The 17,764-nt window shown below is 40.8% G+C and overlaps 1 protein-coding gene across 4 annotated transcripts in view; it reads right to left on the bottom strand.

Moving 5' to 3' along the window:
• The window catches only part of ZNF827 (zinc finger protein 827), a 101,434-nt gene that overhangs the window by 23,693 nt on the left and 59,977 nt on the right, over positions 1-17,764 (bottom strand). For all 4 annotated transcript variants that reach the window (XR_013181999.1, XM_077176975.1, XM_077176974.1 and 1 more), the window contains 3 exons: positions 14,599-14,823; positions 13,846-13,903; positions 9,249-9,352 (listed from right to left, as the gene is read on the bottom strand). Coding sequence is in view for 3 of the 4 variants with exons in the window: in XM_077176975.1 (XP_077033090.1) it covers positions 9,249-9,352; positions 13,846-13,903; positions 14,599-14,823 (387 nt within the window). In the remaining variant the exon portion in view is untranslated. The remainder of the gene's footprint in view (positions 1-9,248; positions 9,353-13,845; positions 13,904-14,598; positions 14,824-17,764) is intronic.

Here is a 17,764-nt window from a genome sequence, read left to right as displayed (position 1 = left end):
CTTGGATTAGAGCCCAAAATTGAACTCTGGGCTCCAGCTGCAGAGCAGAATCACCACATGTGCCTTACAGACAACATTCCCAACACCTCAGCCAGATGTTTGTCCTTTCTGCAATGCCACCTCTTAACACAGAGTCTGACCAACACTACTCCAGATCCTTGCCTTGAGCCGCACTGCCTGGCATTCATCCCTCCCCTTCCTTCATGGCACTCACCATTGTCCCAGGCACAGAACTCTGATCTCACTGCACTGGCTGCTATTTTCCACAGTTTCTTCAGTTCCTCAAGGCAAATCTGGACTCTAGGTCTGTCCTCTGAAGTGCTTTTAGCATCTCCTTGCAAGGTGTGCTGCAGACACTCAATAAACATCCTTTGTCCTCCGTCATGCACAGCATTAATGAAATGAATGAATGCCAGAGCAAGCAGAGCCTCCTGCAGACCCCATGTGCTCCCTGGGCTGTGACAGCCACACCTCAGCCTTGATCAGAGCTGCACCTACCCTGGCTTCCCCTGCTCACCATGGGCACTCTGTGGGAGGGCACAGCAGAAGCTTCACTCAAGCCCAGAGGTCATTAACTATTGTTAGGCTTTTTTCCATATGCATCTCCAAGTTGGTTCCAGTTGTCCTTCCTGAAGCCAACAGGCTTTATTTTGCTGTTTTCCCTTCTTCCTTTCCCAAAACCAATTCTACAACTTTGTGTCATTCTCCCCCAAGCTGTCTTCTATCACCTGCATCAGAAGACAGCTCCCAAGAACTTGCTGGGTAGCCCTGTGCTGTCTCAAATTCACTTCCTAGAATAATACATGGTAGACAAAGTCCCACATTTCTCACTAAATACTTCCAATTATTGTAGCTGCTCAAAAAACCCTTCTCAGATTTGACCTCCACTTGTGTTACCTGGTTAAAAATATTTATGGCAACAATGATTTTACTTTTTCAAAAATCACTTGCTATTGAGTAACTATTACTCAGCAAACTTATTATGGTAAGTTAAATAATAAGAGTTGCCAAAATAATAAGAGATGTCAATGAGTATTTTTGCCTGTATGAGAACACTGCATGGTATTAGAAAAGAAAATTTACCCTGTATAAAGGCAGCCTATAGTAAAACAAGAAACACAAGTTTTCAGATAGATGTCAAGTTTTTCAGATAGATGTCAAGTGCCTTTCAAGACAGCCATTAGACATGAACTCTTCTGCTTGTTTTAATTAACACCTTTCATCTTGAAGGTCCTGTAAACAACTGGCAAAATAATCAGTGCAGTGACTTCACAGGGAAAAGAAGTGGAGTCTATGTGGCCACATCAATTTGTGCAAAGTCCTGCTGTTTAGCCTGAGAGGCTGGCCAATTCACCAGGAGTTTCATGGGATGCTCATAAGGATATGATCACATTCCCTGCCCAGTAAATACTGATGGTTAAGAAAAACTAAGAGATGTACAACGATGCACATGCTGCACATTTCACTTGTCCTGCTTTAGCTAGAAAACACACCAAATACATGCTTGAGCATGTTTTTTTTTCAAATTTGCTGATTTGAAATTGTTTGTTCTGCATAACAAATGATATTTTCAGCTCTGAAAGGGACTCTGCTACTAATGAAAACCATGTGGCTGCTCAGGAGACAGTCTCTCTCTGTTGCTGCACCACAGATCTGCACCACACGTGCAGGAGATGCAAACCTGCCTGGGAGCAGATCCAGAAAACTGCAATCAGTTGAAGCCACCCTGGCTATGATCCCATGGAAGGAACCAGAAATGTGGAAGGCTCTGCTGATGGCTGTGGTGCAAAGTGGTTGTCAAGGCAGCTGAGAGCACAGGGAGAAGGCTGCAGGCAGGCAGGGGGATCTAAGGCAGGATGTGATGGATGGAAAACGTGCCAGAGCCGCTATCAGGCACTTTAGCACTGAATGATGGAGAACAAATTCTGCAAAATCTGTCTTGCTTTGGAAAACTATGCCAAGTACAGCCCACTTCTATAGCAGTCCAAGTATCTCACCTTCCTAGAATGACTTCCACAAGTTGCCAGCTAGCTGTCTCCTGCTACCAGTGCAGAGAGCCACCCCAGTGGCTGACAGTCCCTGGCCTTCCAGAGAGCTCCCACCAGGCACTTGTACCCACAAGACACTCTTTTTGTGGGAGGAATTAGCATGTTGGTGATAAGGAACTCAAATCAGTTACTAAAACCAATCTGCCACTCTGTCCCTAAAAAAAATTTCCTACCATCTATGAAGCTGTCCCACAGGTTGGATTTATCAGAGGGACATCTCTGCTGGATCCTTTTGCATGCACCTGCATGGATTTTTACACAGCCATACACATGCACAGCCCTGTGTACATACACACACACACAAAAAGAAGAGTATTTGGTTGAATCTTACTCCCAGACAAGTACCAGAAGAAAAATAAAATTAAAAGGGTGCTTTTGAGGACTGAGAGAGGCAGCCTTTGCATGGCTTAGGGAGTACCTACAATTGTGCCCTGCAGGCAGCAATGACTGTGTGGCATCTGCTTCCACCACCACTTTCCCCAAGCACATTTCACAGAAATTCTAAGACAGAAATGAACAGCAGGACCAAGTGCCTGATGGAACATGCCTTGGTAGTGAATTAAGTGCCACTCTCATTTTTCTACCCTGACAGGAAGCCAAGAGGGGTAAGGGACTCCCATCATCAGGAAACTGAAGGAGGTATCCAATGTCTTGGATGGGCAGAGCTCATAACTCAGACCAGAACTGAAAGCAGATAAAATGATCATAAGCACTGATAATGGGATAAAGCAAGGTGGGGAAAAGCACTGTGGAAGTTAATTCACATGTACATGCACTCCCCCCCTGCAATTACCCTGGCCATAAAAATTGCTGTTCCGTCACGGGGACAGATACAGCTGCCAGGGGCTTGAAATATTCTTTTAGGCTTTCAAAAAAGTCTGAAGTCCAGCAAACATGATTAGGGGAATGGAGCAGCTGTCATACAAGGAGAGCCTGAGAGAACTAGGGCTGCTCAGTGTGGAGAAAAGGTGACTTGGTGGGATCTTTCCAACCTGGATAAATACCTGATGGGGTGAAATAAGATGAAGTCAGGCTCTTCTTAGTGATACCAGTGGAGAGGAGGCAAAGGCACAAATTGAAACACAGGAAAATCCATTTAAACATAAGAAAACAATTTTTCTTATGGTGAGCAAGGTCAAACATTGGCACAGCTGGCTCAGAGATTGTCTAGAGTCTCCATTCCTGGAGATATTCAGAACCTGATTGGACACAGCCTTGACAACAAGATGACTCTGCTCTGAGGAAGGGACTGGAACTTCCTACCTCAGCCATTCTGTGATTCTCTCAAAAATAATAATCCATGGGTTCTGCTGTCCTGAATAAATTCAAAATCAATTGCTGGTAATCATGCTCTTAAGCCCTGGCTTTCATTTACAAATTCTAACATTTGAACATTTTAAGAAAGCCTTCCTTCAGTAAATAGGATTACCCACAATGTGGAGTTAGAGGCCTTTTGGCAGATGTAAGCAAACAACAGTAAGAAGGTGTGAATCATTCTAATTAACTCCATGGGTACATAGCAGGGAAGCTACACAAGGGCAATTTAAATGCCAACATTTCACTGCTGGTCACTTCAGTGGAAATTCACAGGGTTTATGTGTTTCATAGAACCCTAAGGCCATTTTCCAGGGTGACAGAAGCAGCAGTGATCCCACACACAGAAATGAAACCCTCAAGGTGTCCCTTCATTTCTCAGTGTGCTTATAGTGGTCTCATGGTGATGACCCAAAATTCAGAGCTGGTGATGACCCAAAATTCAGAGCTGTAGAAGGTTGCAGAAGTTTAGGTTCCTGCAGAGCAGAGGAAATCAGAACAGAGCATAAATACTGCCAGAAAATAGTGGATATGAGCACCTCTGCTGGTTGGACCAAAAGAGGTCTTACTATCTACTTTCTAGATGCTTGGAGTCACAGGAAATTACAACATCAAGAGCTATATCAGCCTTAAAGCATCTTTAAAAAGGAATTAGGCAGGAAGATACATGCAAACTCATACTAAAGAAGGTGGTATCTGTACAACACCGCCACCATGATTATTTATCATATTCAAGCTAAAATTCTAAACCCTCAGGAGGTATTTTCCAGCTACAGTACCAGAAGAAAATAAACAAGATGAAGTGTGCTCATGGGCATGCCAGTCTCACCCAAATGCTGAAATTTCACGTGGTTGCTGGATACAGTTCCCTTCACCCTGCTCACATCCCACCATTCCCACAAAGTACCAGTGAGAAAAGGAGATCAGCTCACTGCTTGCCCTGCTGTGGCCACACAGGGGTTAGTCAGTGCTGCTGTGAGCAGAGTGTGCCCTGGTGAGGCCCTGGGAGCAGGCAGGTTTTCACCTTTCAGTGTTACTGAAGTTACAGTGGAATTACTGCTCCAGAGAAAAGGCCAGAGTGAGTATGAACAGGAACAGGAGAAACCTGCACATTTGCAGAATAGCCCTGCAGTTCCAAACATACTGGAATCTTTCTTCCACATATTGCCTTAGAGCCATAAACATAAAAATGGGCTGATCCCATTAATTGCATTATCAATAAAAGAACAACTGACAGTGCCAAAACGCAAAATTTTTGCACTATGTTTCCAAATGTCTACTGAACTAAGCACCATGCTACTGATTCTGGACAATCCTGAAGAGAAAGCACATCCTGTCTGTCATCCTACAGGTCAGTGCAGAGTGTGGACACACATGGCAGAGGAGGCTCTGATGCATTTCAAAAGGGGACTGGAGCTTTACTGGCTTTATCTCACTGAAACAAACCAACAATCAGTAAATTAAGCTGTGACAAAATTTAAAAAAAAAAGGACTATTCCTGGACTGCAACTCCCTAAGACCTACATCTTCCAGTTCCAAAAGTTTATTTTAGCCATGTGGAATTCATTCACCACCATTGAAATTACAATGCTGCAAGTGGTACTAAATTCTCACCAAAAAAATGGATTAAAAAAAAAATTAATCCACTACAGATGGGATTATTTCAATATTTGGCATTGTCAGTGGAACTGAAGAAGAATACCAGTCCTTGATAAACAGAGAAAATAATGAAATATGATTATACTACACACAGATAGATATACATGGAGAAAAAAATCCCAAAAAGCCATGGTTGAGGTTTTCACCAATATTAATGAACCATCCAGAAAAGGAATAATGAATATCACTCATCTGGCTTCCATGAAGGCTGGTTTGATTTACAGAATGAGTCAATGAGATGGTGGAAAACTATTAAAGTACATTAAAGACTGACTAAGGGTCAGGAAAAGCAGCATAAGATCAAGTTTTTAATTTATCCAGTGATCTGAACTGAACTCCATAGTCTGACATAAAGCTATTCTGTCAAAAGAAGAATCTTACAAAACAGAAGATGAAAATGTCCTTTTTTAAAGTGACTGACATAAAAATGTTAATTTCTTATCCCTACCTTTTGCTAGATTAAAAGAGGCCACATTCTTATAGGGAGCAGCTGAAATTATTGAATTGGTTTGGATATGACTTTGTAATAGATATTACTTTGATACATGGTAACTTTTGAGCAAAGTGTGTTTGGTTGAAGTAGATATCAAAACTATTTTATTTCCATTTTGGAGTAAAAATGAAGTTATTTGGACAGTAAAACTAATACAGAAAAGTGCAATGTAATAATAAGGTTATTAACATAGAAAATACCTTAAAAGGTGAGAGAATCAATTCCCCAAATCTAACCAGTAAATTTGAACTATATACCCTAGAAAACTCTGTCTTCCCTTCTCAGAGCATTAGGAATTCACCACAGATTATCAGGGAGATACCATGACTTCTGTGGGTCTGATGAGTCCCTTTCTGACAGCTGGTGGAGATTTCATTGTTTGTTCCTTGGATACCTGAATTAAAATCAACTCTCCTGCCTGTGATACTGCTGCTGATTAGGAATCCTCCACCCTTTTTCAGGCCAAATCCATCACAATATCATTATTTATTTAGGATTTTTTCCCCTCCACTAAATGCCCTGATCAGTGCATTGCATTCACACATCTTTTTATATTCTTTCCTAATTATTTCCTACTCCTTGGGGGATCTTATCTACTCAATGCCCTACAAAGAGTGCTCTGCCACTTAAAGACCCGAATTTGCAATTTTGTTATAAACTGGCAATAAAGTGAAGTGGTTGTTGCTGAGGGGGCCACTAAGCTTAAGTCTCAAGGACTGAACTTTGGACCCACTGTACTTAAAAATCCTCTTTAATAGCTTCAACACACACACTTACACAAAACCCCCAAACAAACCAGAACTGCATTAATGGAAGCAATATGAATATGCAGAAATTTCAGAGTACTAAAGAAATCATCTTGAGAGCTAGAATAACAAGGGAAACAATTCAAATTACAAGGTCATGTGCCTAAGAGTGTAGGAATGAGAATTTCTGTTGCATGCTGAAATCATCAGCTGAAATTATAAAGGAAAAGAAAAACATGTTACTATTTGACCAGCAAGAGAGACACCAGCATGTTCTAGTTACAAAGCTGTGATTAATCAGGAGAGGCACTTCCAATATGCACTCAGAAGATTGCAGGCTGCTGAAAAAGTCAGGGATAAAACCTCCTATGAAAGAGCACATATAGCTCTGACTACTCATATTTGCAGAAATTAATGCCCCTAAACAGAGGCAGAAAAGGGTTAGGAAATGGAAACCCTGTCGTTTCAAAAACCCAAAAGACTGGCTGGCTCACTTTCCCAAAATGAAGGCAGGATTAGAGGAATATAAGGAATGGCACATCAGATGGTGAACATCTCAAGGAAGAAGAATTATCAAAGTTGAAGGACAGCCCTGGTGAGATAACAGAAGCAGAACTTGCTGTGAATAAATTCAGGCTGGAAAGAGAGTGGTCCCAGCTCTTCAAAGGGGTGAGCTTCTGAAACAGCATCCTCATAAAAATAATAAGGATGATGGGGTTTAAGATGGAGCTTGGTAATGAATAAGACTGCATAATGTTACCTAGTACAGAAAGGAATTGAATTTGACACATGAAATATCTTAGTGTCCTGTGTTCCTGTCACTTTTCCCAATTCCTTTGCAGCTAGAGTGCCAAAAAGTCTGCAGACAGAAAGTTGGCAGGAGGCTGGGGACACAGCGCCCATTTTGGTGCTCACTTGAGCAGTGGCAACCGCGTACGTGGGGTCCCACCAGGGCCACTGGCCTGGGAGTTTCCTATCACTTTCTTGTGCTGCCCTTTTCTACTTCTCACTGTCCTATTTCAGGGATGGAGTAACACAAAACAAATCCCAAGCAAAAGCATTTTTATATGGGAGACCACATACACAGTTCCACAGCGTTTTCTGTAATGCTTTCTGTAGGCCTTGCACAATGGTTTGTTTCTGTTCCTTAATGCTGCTCTTTGAAGGGATAAAAAAAAAATGTTTTCAGAGCTATACATAGCAGTACATAGGCTATTTCTTCTTGCAAGGCCGAAAATAATAGGAAATTTACCTGTGGGTATTCTGCTGCTCTTTTAAATGAATATAATATTTGTAATTGATTATGTTAATTATTTAAATCACATTATTGGTGCTACTGTGAAGTTGCACTTCAGGCCCCAGAATTTGTTGTGAAGCTGAGAAAAAACAACATATTTGGAATTGTAAGAGTTGTTCCAAAAATAAAAATGTAGCAGAAACTGGCATTTTAAAAATTTCAGCATACTTGCTACTATTATATATCACTCTTATAACCACAGAGCAATATGTACTATAATCAAGGTTCCACAAAACAGATTATGGAGCAGCACAAACTTATGAAAACCCTCAGTTCCTCAGAGGCCTTTCTAACACTCCAGGATGACCTAACCAACAAGATACTTTACATCATTTAAGCACGAGATCAAACATGTCACCAAAACCCACTCATACTTCTGTGGCCTCACTGAAAGTGAAGTCTTAGACAGAATTGAAATTCTTCTGCATTTATCTCGGTATGATGTCAGACTCTTGCTGCTGGAGGCCGTGTCCTCTGAGGTATTGAGCCCTGCCTGAGGAGTCTGTGAATTCTCATCTTTCATCTGGGCATATGAATATTCCATGTTATGCCAAGGTCAAAAGCCAGGATTGAAAGTGCTAACCTGGTTTACATTTTAATACTTAAAAGCACCACACCTGATCTGGTTCTCCTCATCTGGAGGTACAGAATCCACTGCTTCCTAGCAGAAGCATGTCTGTGCACAGCCTGGAGACCCTTGTCCTTATCCTACAATTTTTTTTCTTCCTGCTATGCATATTTACCCTTAGACAGCATCTAGCTCTTACCCTCATCTGCCACTTTGCAAGCTGTCAAATGACTATTCAAGCATTAAAAAAAATGAAGGGTCTGTTAAGTTGTAAATTAAATGACAGTCTATAGCTGAAAATTAGCAGTAACGTGCCCAAAAGTTTATTGATTGCTAAGAAAAGGTGAATAACCCCCCCTACAGCTGACTGTGTAATTACTGACCTTTAGAACCCCAGAGCTATTAATTTAAGAACAGATAGCAGTGAACTAGCAAACGAGTTATTTTGCAGCAGAACAGTGAAGGCACATATCAAGTTTTTGCATGTGTTCAGTGCGACCTTGAATAGTATTATTACATGCCTGTATTTTCCATTTTAATACAGAATATAACCCAAGCTATATCTGGACATAAAATGCCTGTCAACTAGTTCGGAAAATCAGTGGGAAGGCACCCACAGACACTGTGGCCTTTCAGGACATTTGAAGAACTCCACATCCTTCCAGAAAGGTTCTAAATTACTGCTAAAGGCAGGAAAATTGTATAGCCAAGCTCAGCCACCCTGGTACATGTCCTGCAAATGTTTCATCTGTACTCCAGAGATGGAGGTGGAAATGGCCAGGAACGGGAGAATAGCATACAGTAATTCAGCATCAGTACAGCAGCAGATATATACACACAAAAACCCCCTCAACTCTCTTGATATTGCTAAATTTAATCTGCTATAGACTATTGCACAATTCATAGAAACAGCAGCCCAAAGACTATTAACACAAATGCTCCAGCAATATTTAACTTTTCTCTTTTTCTTCTAAATTATCAGCACTTATTATAATGGAGACATAGCTACCTTTTGACAAAGCAAATCATATTTTAAGAGCATTGGTCAGGTGGTGGAGTTTACAGTAAGAAAATGTAAAAAGTATCTGTTAACTGGAAGTAATGAAAGGAAAGGGTATCTGACCTGGTGCAGACGTCCTTCCATGAAGAGCAGTCTCGTTGGGCAGGAGATCTTTTGAGTTGGAAGTGAATGGTGATTGTCTAAATGTGTCTTCAGAAAAGAAAGGGCTATAGGAAAAAACCAAGATGCCTTTTTTTAAAGAAAACAGCAGTTAACAGCAGAAGAAGTAAATATGAATTTTAACCTCAACATCTTAATATTGTAAGAAATACCATCTTGTTAAAGAAACAGTTTCCTTTACAGAATTCATGCTGAAAAATAGGCAGACCATGAGGCAGTGTGCTTTGGTAAAATTGCATTTCAGAGTGAAAAGTGAAGACCTCACAAAAGGCTTTTAGCTACATTTCAACATCTCACATTTGCTATATCACACTACAACATGGATCACTAAAACTAACACTTCAAAAATTTGCATTCCATTGTCATATCTGGAGATGGCAATCAGAAAAGGTAAAAATATTATTATTTAATAATCTGAAGCATACAATAGTTATCTTTAAAACAAAACTTTTCAAATATTAGATTAAGATGCTGAACAATTCTATTCTGACATGGCCTTCCATGAATGAAACTGCCTCCATGAATTTGATTTTTAAAGAAGGAAACAATTCATAAATTGAACAGGTGTATCCCCAAGAGCACAAAGCACAAAAATTACCAGCTACGTGATTCCAAAAAGAATATTTTGCTTTAGTTTTAATTAACAGGTAAAGTTAAAAAGTTAATTTCAACAGTGAAATGGGATCTCTGTCAAAGTATTTGATTTCTGCTCAATTAAAGGTCATAACAGAAATAAGAATTCCTTGTCTGCAGTACAGATAGACATCAGCAAGAGGTACATAAAAACAGTCAAAACTGAAAACTGCAGTCTTTCTTGGAAAAATGCTTTCTAAGGGAATGTATTCCACCTGCATGCAAACTATCAATTTCTTCCAAGCAAAGCAAGAATCACTTTAAATCTGATCTCTCCCAGACTGAGAATCCTTAACAGGCTGTTGTACAGTGGGTGTTTTAAAGGTGCAGAACAGGAGGCCAGGCCATTGCTGCAGCCTTTTCTTACTCAGGAATAAAATCCAAGAATCTTTTCAGGATAAAGGACCTACTATGAGGCCTTACAAGGTGTTACACAGCAGGCAGTCCAGACTCAGAGTACGTGCAAGCTGCACCAAGCTGACCTCACCAGTCCAGATACCCAAAGTTTCTGTCCAAAAGTCATCACTTGCCTGTGCTTTCCTTCATGCAGTTTTTCTGCAGAGAGTGAACAAGGTGTCTCCACCAAGTCACTTGTATTCTTAGTCAGATCTCTTCTGCTTCAGGGAAACTTGTTGGTAATTAGTTGACTTGATTGTGAAACACTTTTGGCAACCACGTTGTTTTACTTTCCTATTAAGTTTTTTGGACACTATTCATTTTGTGCTGTCCCATATTTGACAGTTAATGGGATATTTTGGTATTTTTACAGAAGTCTGAACATCCATAAGCAGTCAGTGTTAGGCTGTGCTGAAGGGGAAGGCGTGAAGTTGCCCCAAACCCAAACAGTTTGGTGAATGCCAATATCTGAACAATGCAGGATACTCCAGAAAACAAGTGACCAGGATAAACTAAAACAGCTCCAACACACATATGCAAAACTTAACTTCTTCCAAGACTCACACTCCCACTCAGGGGTGACATAATACAAAACAGACTGACACTGTATAAAAATACGCCATGATTTATTGCAACATTCCTCTCACTGGTTTAATAATGATCTGAAAGAAAAACAGCAATAAAAAATGTTTTATTACTATTGTAACTCTTCAAAATCTTGTAATCCACTCAGGTTTCCATGTTGGCCTTCCTGCTTGTGTCTTAGATTCAGTCACTGGGACACTGCTCACTGCTGCTTCTAAGCAAAACAGATGGTGCAGGGTTTATCTATTTCAGGTTAGGCCATAGATCATGAGCAGGTGCTGTTGAAGGCCACATCATGTCATATCCCAAGGCTTTCCCTCTCCTCCACTGACCTCTGGTGAATTACAGAACCATCCTTGGATACCTCTTCTCTGCCTTCCTCTGGAATGGCAGCAGTCTCTTCAGAAGAGGCCCTATTATTATTTCTATTTCAGCAGATCTGTCCTCTGATTCCCAGTGCAAAGTGTGAAGGGAGGAGCTCCTGCTTCTTAGCAAGAAATGACACATTGTCCTCAATCACTGTGCAATTCCTTTCTGATGAAGGATAAGCTTTAGGATATTTTTTATTTTTCCTCTGGCTGCACTTTTCCAGTTTCATGGCTACACAGTTCTCTAGATGAAAGAAACTTATCTTGGCATCTTATGCTGGCATACTCACTTCCAGATCACTTGCTTCTCCACTTTCTGTCTTCTCATCACAGATGGCAGGCTCTACCATCTCATTCAGCCACTGAACTGTGAGGAATCCTTGCCAGTTCTGGCTGCTTAAGCAAAGTCATATGGAAGTATATGCTGGCAAAGTCCAGGAATACTCACAGGAGGAACAGCAACAGATAGGGGACAGTTAGAAATGCTAATAAGGAATAAGGCAGCAAAAAGTGCTTGTGTACCCATCTTGCTGGGGTTTGCTGATTTAAGCCTCAGCAGTGACACAGCTAAATCTTTGTGCTTCCCAGCTACTCACAGGTGGACAACACTGACCCCACCTTGGCTCTCTGCAGCTGTCAGCACATTTCACACAGCAATTGTGATCCAAATGACTTTCTGTCATTACTCCAGATGTGGGCTGGTGAGCCAAACTGCAACGCCACATGTTTTCTTAATGCAGTCCAAGTGCCTCTAGCCTCCACTGGCTGCTCCATCACATTCTATTTTTGAGAAGGCGTCATACCCTCACCAGTAAAGACTTCCAGCTGTTTATTTGGTTTGGGGTGGGTTGTTTTTTTTTTTTTTTGGCAAGGTCTTTCAAGTCAATCTGTTTGAACTCACAGGATTTAGTAGACTGACTCACTTCCCCTCTTTAAGAAGCTCTCCTCATTCATGTCTTCTTCTGCTGATAAATAGGCAAGATAAGAAAAGCACCCAAAGAAACTGAACCAGGCACTCAGCATTTCATGCCCTGATGGGTAGCAGCCACTGTAAGGACGTCTCAGTAAAGCTCAACACAAGTTTGACAACAGCCAACTGCGCTATCCTCTTAAAAGTTGGCAGCCAAAAGAAGGGCAAGTTATCTTTGAACTGTCCTCAACCTTTCCAATTGGGATTATCTTTGATAGATCCAAAAGTAGCTCTGGATTCTCACACCAGTCCTGCTGGTAACATCATGAGACACTGAAATCTATTTTCAACTATTTGTCAGCCTGTCCCTGCAGTGCACCCTAGATGGTTAATGAGTAGTTGGACAATATGTGCATTTCTCTTTGTTGGTGTCTCAGGCTTCTGCTTTTTAAGCAGCACAGAAAGGCTGAGCAGGCTGCATATCTGACAAATTCCCACACTAGCAAATATGGGAAGCATTTGCTGTAACCAGAAGCCAAAAGCTCAATTGAATTTTCTTTCAACTTGTAACATCAAAAAGTCCCTAATGTACATTTACTGAGCTGGTCAGTTTATTAAAAACAAGTTATTTATTGCAGCTACCATGAATGAATTGTTTAGGCCTAGAAATTTAAGTACAGCGTATTTCAGAGACCTTTTCTTTGCAACTGAAATGCTTTTCCATTCTGTCTGGGCAAAGTTGTTATAAGTTAGCACTGAGAACTTCTGTAAAGGGGCTGCAAAGGCAAGAAGCTCTTACTCTATCTTTGAATGAACTCTTCATCACTTCAGTGTGCTCAGTCTCCAACTCATCCACAACAATTAGGGAGCTTTCAGGTAAGAAATACATCCTTGTCAATTCCTGCCTAGTCCTTCTACCCTACCAAGGGCTCCTAAGTCTGTACCAATTGCAGATACCACTTACTGCACAAGGTTTTTAAATCTTCCCATAGGGACAGTCACCTTGCTGCTCATGGACACATAAACACCTTGTGGGCTTGTTCCCAGCCACAGTGCTGTAAACTGCACATTTCTTTAACAGCACAGGCCACAATAGGATCATGTACTCAACTCTTGGTTAATTTAAATTATTGTAATAATGTAACTGTAATCTTTAACACATCTTGTTAGCACTGTCTTACAGTCTAACTTTTAAAAATTCATCTCTAGGATGTATTGAGATTACAGAAGTACTAAATTGAAATTTTTCTAAAGAAATCTAGCTAGACATAAAACAATCACAATCACCTCTTCTTACATTGGTCCATGTCTTAAAATCCAGTTGCTAGCCTGGTCTTCCCTCCAAGCACTGCATATACCATGCAGTTTCTTGTAAGTTTCAGTTTTTGTTGAAAAAAATAGAATAAATAATTCTTAAAATGATGTGTTGATCAGAGGAGAACAGACAAAAGCCCCTGGGCCTTTTTGACTTATGAGCCCTAAGCAATCAGATTTATAATTGTAGCTTTTCAGATATGGGCTCCATTACTCATGGAAATATCTTACATTTGTACTATCAGGTCACATTTGCAGGAGACAGGTTTGAGTTCACAAGGCAAAAGGAGGCAATGCTATTTACAGTGCAGCTGTAACCATGGGCTGTACTCACCTGGCTGTAGTTCTGATGGTGTTATCTTTATTGTGGTTGTGCTCTTTGCTCACCTTTTCTGCAGAGGAACACACATGAGTTTTGTGATTAGGGTATGCCATATGTTCTCTATCAAATTTTATTCAGCAGAACTATTTTAATGCTTTCAGGTAACAGCATAACCCAGGGTAATTTAGGGTAAATGGTTCCAGTATTATTAGAGAATGGGCATGACTTTATTTGAATTAACACCCAACAAGTTTTTTCAGCTCCACATGTCAGTGTTAGAACTCCACGCAGAGTGTGCAATACAAGTGTTCATTGAACACAGTGCTGGTCCCACTGCCTTTGTGTGACAGGTGAGGTTCACCTTCTTTGCCAAGGGAAGTGGGCAGTGCAGCCCCAGGAGTGCTGCATCCTGCAGCCATGGCCACTTAGGCCAGGAACTGCCATCTGCAGATTCCCCTCTACAGGGATCAAAGCAGTCATCACAAATTATTTAATTAGCTTTCAAAAATACAGGAGCTGAACTCTGGCTTTTCCAACTCAGCTGAAATACTGTGAGCCTGACCTGGCTGCCACAGTGCTTTAAAGCATATGCAGACTATGGGGGGCATTTGGCAAGGCCTCTGTGTTTCAAGTGTGAGGGTTGGAAGGTTCCTATTAGCTTTCAGCCCCGGTGATCTCACAGTTTCATAGAACTTTGGGGTCACACAAAAAAAATCTGATTTTGCTCTTTAACTCCGGCTATGGAGCAGTTTGCACTGGATTTACCTGATAGCTGGAAGAGCAGCTCAGATGCCATCTTCACTGATATGTCCTGGCTGAAGAGGTTTCTCTCTGGCAGCACACGGCCCTCGGGTGCCTTCTGGTCGCGCCCCAGCAAAGCGCTGTAGCCAACGCTCTGCCCGGGTGACACCGAAGCCCGCGAGTCCTGGATGTCAACTTCCATCGGTTCTTCCTTTATCTTCACCATCTGGGCTTCCTTGAAACTCTCAGCTGCAAATATGTATTCAAAAAAAAAAAAAAAAAAGGAAAGAAAAAAGAATAAACGACCGCCATAATTATTTAATTAGGCTGTAATTTTTCAGAGTGCTCAAAGCAGAAATCACAATTACCGAGTTATAATTTGTGCACCGCATCCCCGCAAATGGGAAGGGAAGCAAGCAGCTGACAGCCTCAGTATTCTTCTGGCTGTTATAAATAGAAACAAGCTCTTGAAAATAATTTTTCAAACTAGAAAGCAGAAAACAGTTGCATATTTGCAAATATGAGAGTTACATCACTTTCTATGAATACTGTGTGTGTGATGACACACTAGTTAGTGAAGCTTTGTTTCTATTTATTAAATGAAGTTGCAGCTCCACCCCAGCTCTCCTGAGGTGGGCACTGAAGGCCTCTTACAAACTCCAAATTACTCTGTTTCAACAGAAGTACCAGCACCAACAGTCAGAAGTACCAGTATGGGGATAGGGGCAGAGGAGGGAACCTCATCTTCTCCTCTCTCTTTCTCTTCTATGGAAAATTCCAGAAAACCATGTGAAGAACCTGTTCATTACACCTGCACAAGCTTTCTAGACAACAGGAATATTCTGAGGCTCATGCTTTTCTCAAGGCTGACAGATATTCCCTCATGCCTTACAAGGTCCATTAACTTTAGTGAACAGTTTTCTCAAGTCCGTATCATCCCCTCCTTGCCTTCCTCTCCAGTGTCCCAGGTCTAGCAAACAAAACCATAGTCTAGAAGCCAATTTCTAGAAACTCCAGAGACAGCATAAAAAAGGCAATATGTCTGGAGAACCAAGAACATAAAGAAATGCATGAACAGAGTTAAATACCAGAAGGAACATCCCGATAAGGAATCATTCCAACAAAATTCAAAATTTGTTCTGGTTTTCCTATCCTCTCTAACTCACACGTGACTGTGTCAGCTTCACAGATTTTATTCCAAGTGTGAAAGATTCAGGCCTTTCATTTTCAATTACCCAATATTCCAATGGATCTCAGAGGCACCAAAACAGGGTTATCGCCAAAAATGTTTTGAGCTTCCTCAGCTGGTTGGTGTCATGTTGTCACCTCCAGCAAAAGATGGACAGAACCCCTTTATCATAAATGCATCAGCATTCTACCTAAAATTAAACGAACATGTATCACCAAGTCCTTTTACACTACTAGGTTTTGCCTCTCTCCACATTCATAGAGTAGAGAAAAAGTGGCTTTACTTCCTACAGCTCTTAAAAAAAAAAAAAAAATCGAAACCAGGAGATAAACGCCACTTGGATATGTTCCAGGAACAATTTACATGAAGTGCTTTCAATCTCTTCTTGTAACATTTCTTGACCTTTAAAAGACACATCTAAATATTGATAAAAATCTTTACCCTCTACTATCCACAGATACATCTCAGACTTCAGAAATTTTTATAGTGAATTCTCAGCTGAAGACCAGTTAGAAATATCATAATGCCTTTTTTTTGCCCTGTTAAGAAGATTTTTCTCTTTCTAAAATTTTGTTTAAAGCTTCTATTACTCTCTTATTATAAAACCACAGAACCCTGCATCTGTGATAAAAAGTGTAAAAATAGCATGCTGTGCATTGAAAGTGAGCACAGAGCAGCAAAAGAACGCATCAGGTAACAGTGTCAATCAAGAGCTCAGGTAACTCCACAAACAAATGAGTTCTTCAGATGTCTGACAGACTGAGCTCTGCACCCAGCTGCCAAATTTAGGTGCAGAGTCAAGCTGACCTTTGCTGCTCTCTCTGCTTTTAAAATATTCTTTCTATTTCTGTTCCTGCTCCACACAGTTTAATTCCCTGTCCTGCAAGTGCTTTTGTATCAGACAAACTGACAGGACCCCAACTAAGGCAAGAGTCAAGCAATACCAGTGACCTTCTCTCCCTCACCATCGGCGAGCACTGCAATTGCCTTAACTACATCTACATATTTGATCATTTCCTTTGACCTTTATCCTTCCAGCTGCACCCTTTTGATCTGACAGAATGTCCCTGCCAAATGTGAATTCTGTCATACTCTAAATCCCCAAAGCAAACACACAAAGAGAAGACTGAAGGAGGGTTTCTGATAATTTTACAAGAGCTAATGAAAGGGAAACACAGTCAGTCTGTCCCACAAGAAGCAATCATAGGCATAAAACCCTGCTGTGCTAGATCTTGTGCTGGCAAAATACTGTAATTAAGGTTATGCCCATACCTGTCTCACCATATAGGCAGTCCAACTCCAGCTTCTTGAGGATTATTTTCCCTTCTGTGCTGTTCATTGTGGAGTAAGGTGATAGCCCTTATTTCTTTACATAGGTATCTCACATGGTTATAGCACAGCTAAAGTTTTTCAAGTCAAGTACAGGCACACAAAAAGGTCTCTTGCTTTAAATAACAAAATCATTTTATCTTTGACTTTTATAGGAGACCTAGTAGGTGAGCTGGTTAAATAACCTGCTATGTATCAGAATATGAAGTTAGTATATGTGAGTCAGGTTTTATTCTTCAGGTCAGATTTCTATAATAGTACAGCAAAATCTGTGGGCTAAAGAGACTCAAACAACTCAGAAGTATCCAGACCATGATCTCCAAAACACAGTCTGCTATTCATTCAAAACTAACCTGGGTGAAGCTCAGAATAACAGCACAGCAGTGCTGAGACACTTCATAGGGCAAAAGATGAACTAAATCACCCAATATGTCTTTTTCTGCTATTAACTGTGTGATACAGAAACACCTTAACAAAATGAGAGGAAACTATTTTATACATGGATGTACTTTATCAAGCCACAGAGATGCTGTTTCTTTACAGAGCAGTGCAACTTTTAATCATCTTATCTACGAAAGCTTTAATGAACGTCATCCTATTCACATTGAGTGAGCCATTTTCCACATCAGATATGAAAAATAGAGCACTGGACAGGCTTGTTCCAGGAGGAAG

The sequence above is a fragment of the Agelaius phoeniceus genome, chromosome 4, assembly GCF_051311805.1.
Source record: "Agelaius phoeniceus isolate bAgePho1 chromosome 4, bAgePho1.hap1, whole genome shotgun sequence".
In the NCBI taxonomy this organism is placed as follows: Eukaryota; Metazoa; Chordata; class Aves; order Passeriformes; family Icteridae; genus Agelaius; species Agelaius phoeniceus.
This window is presented reverse-complemented; position numbering and strand designations above follow the sequence as displayed.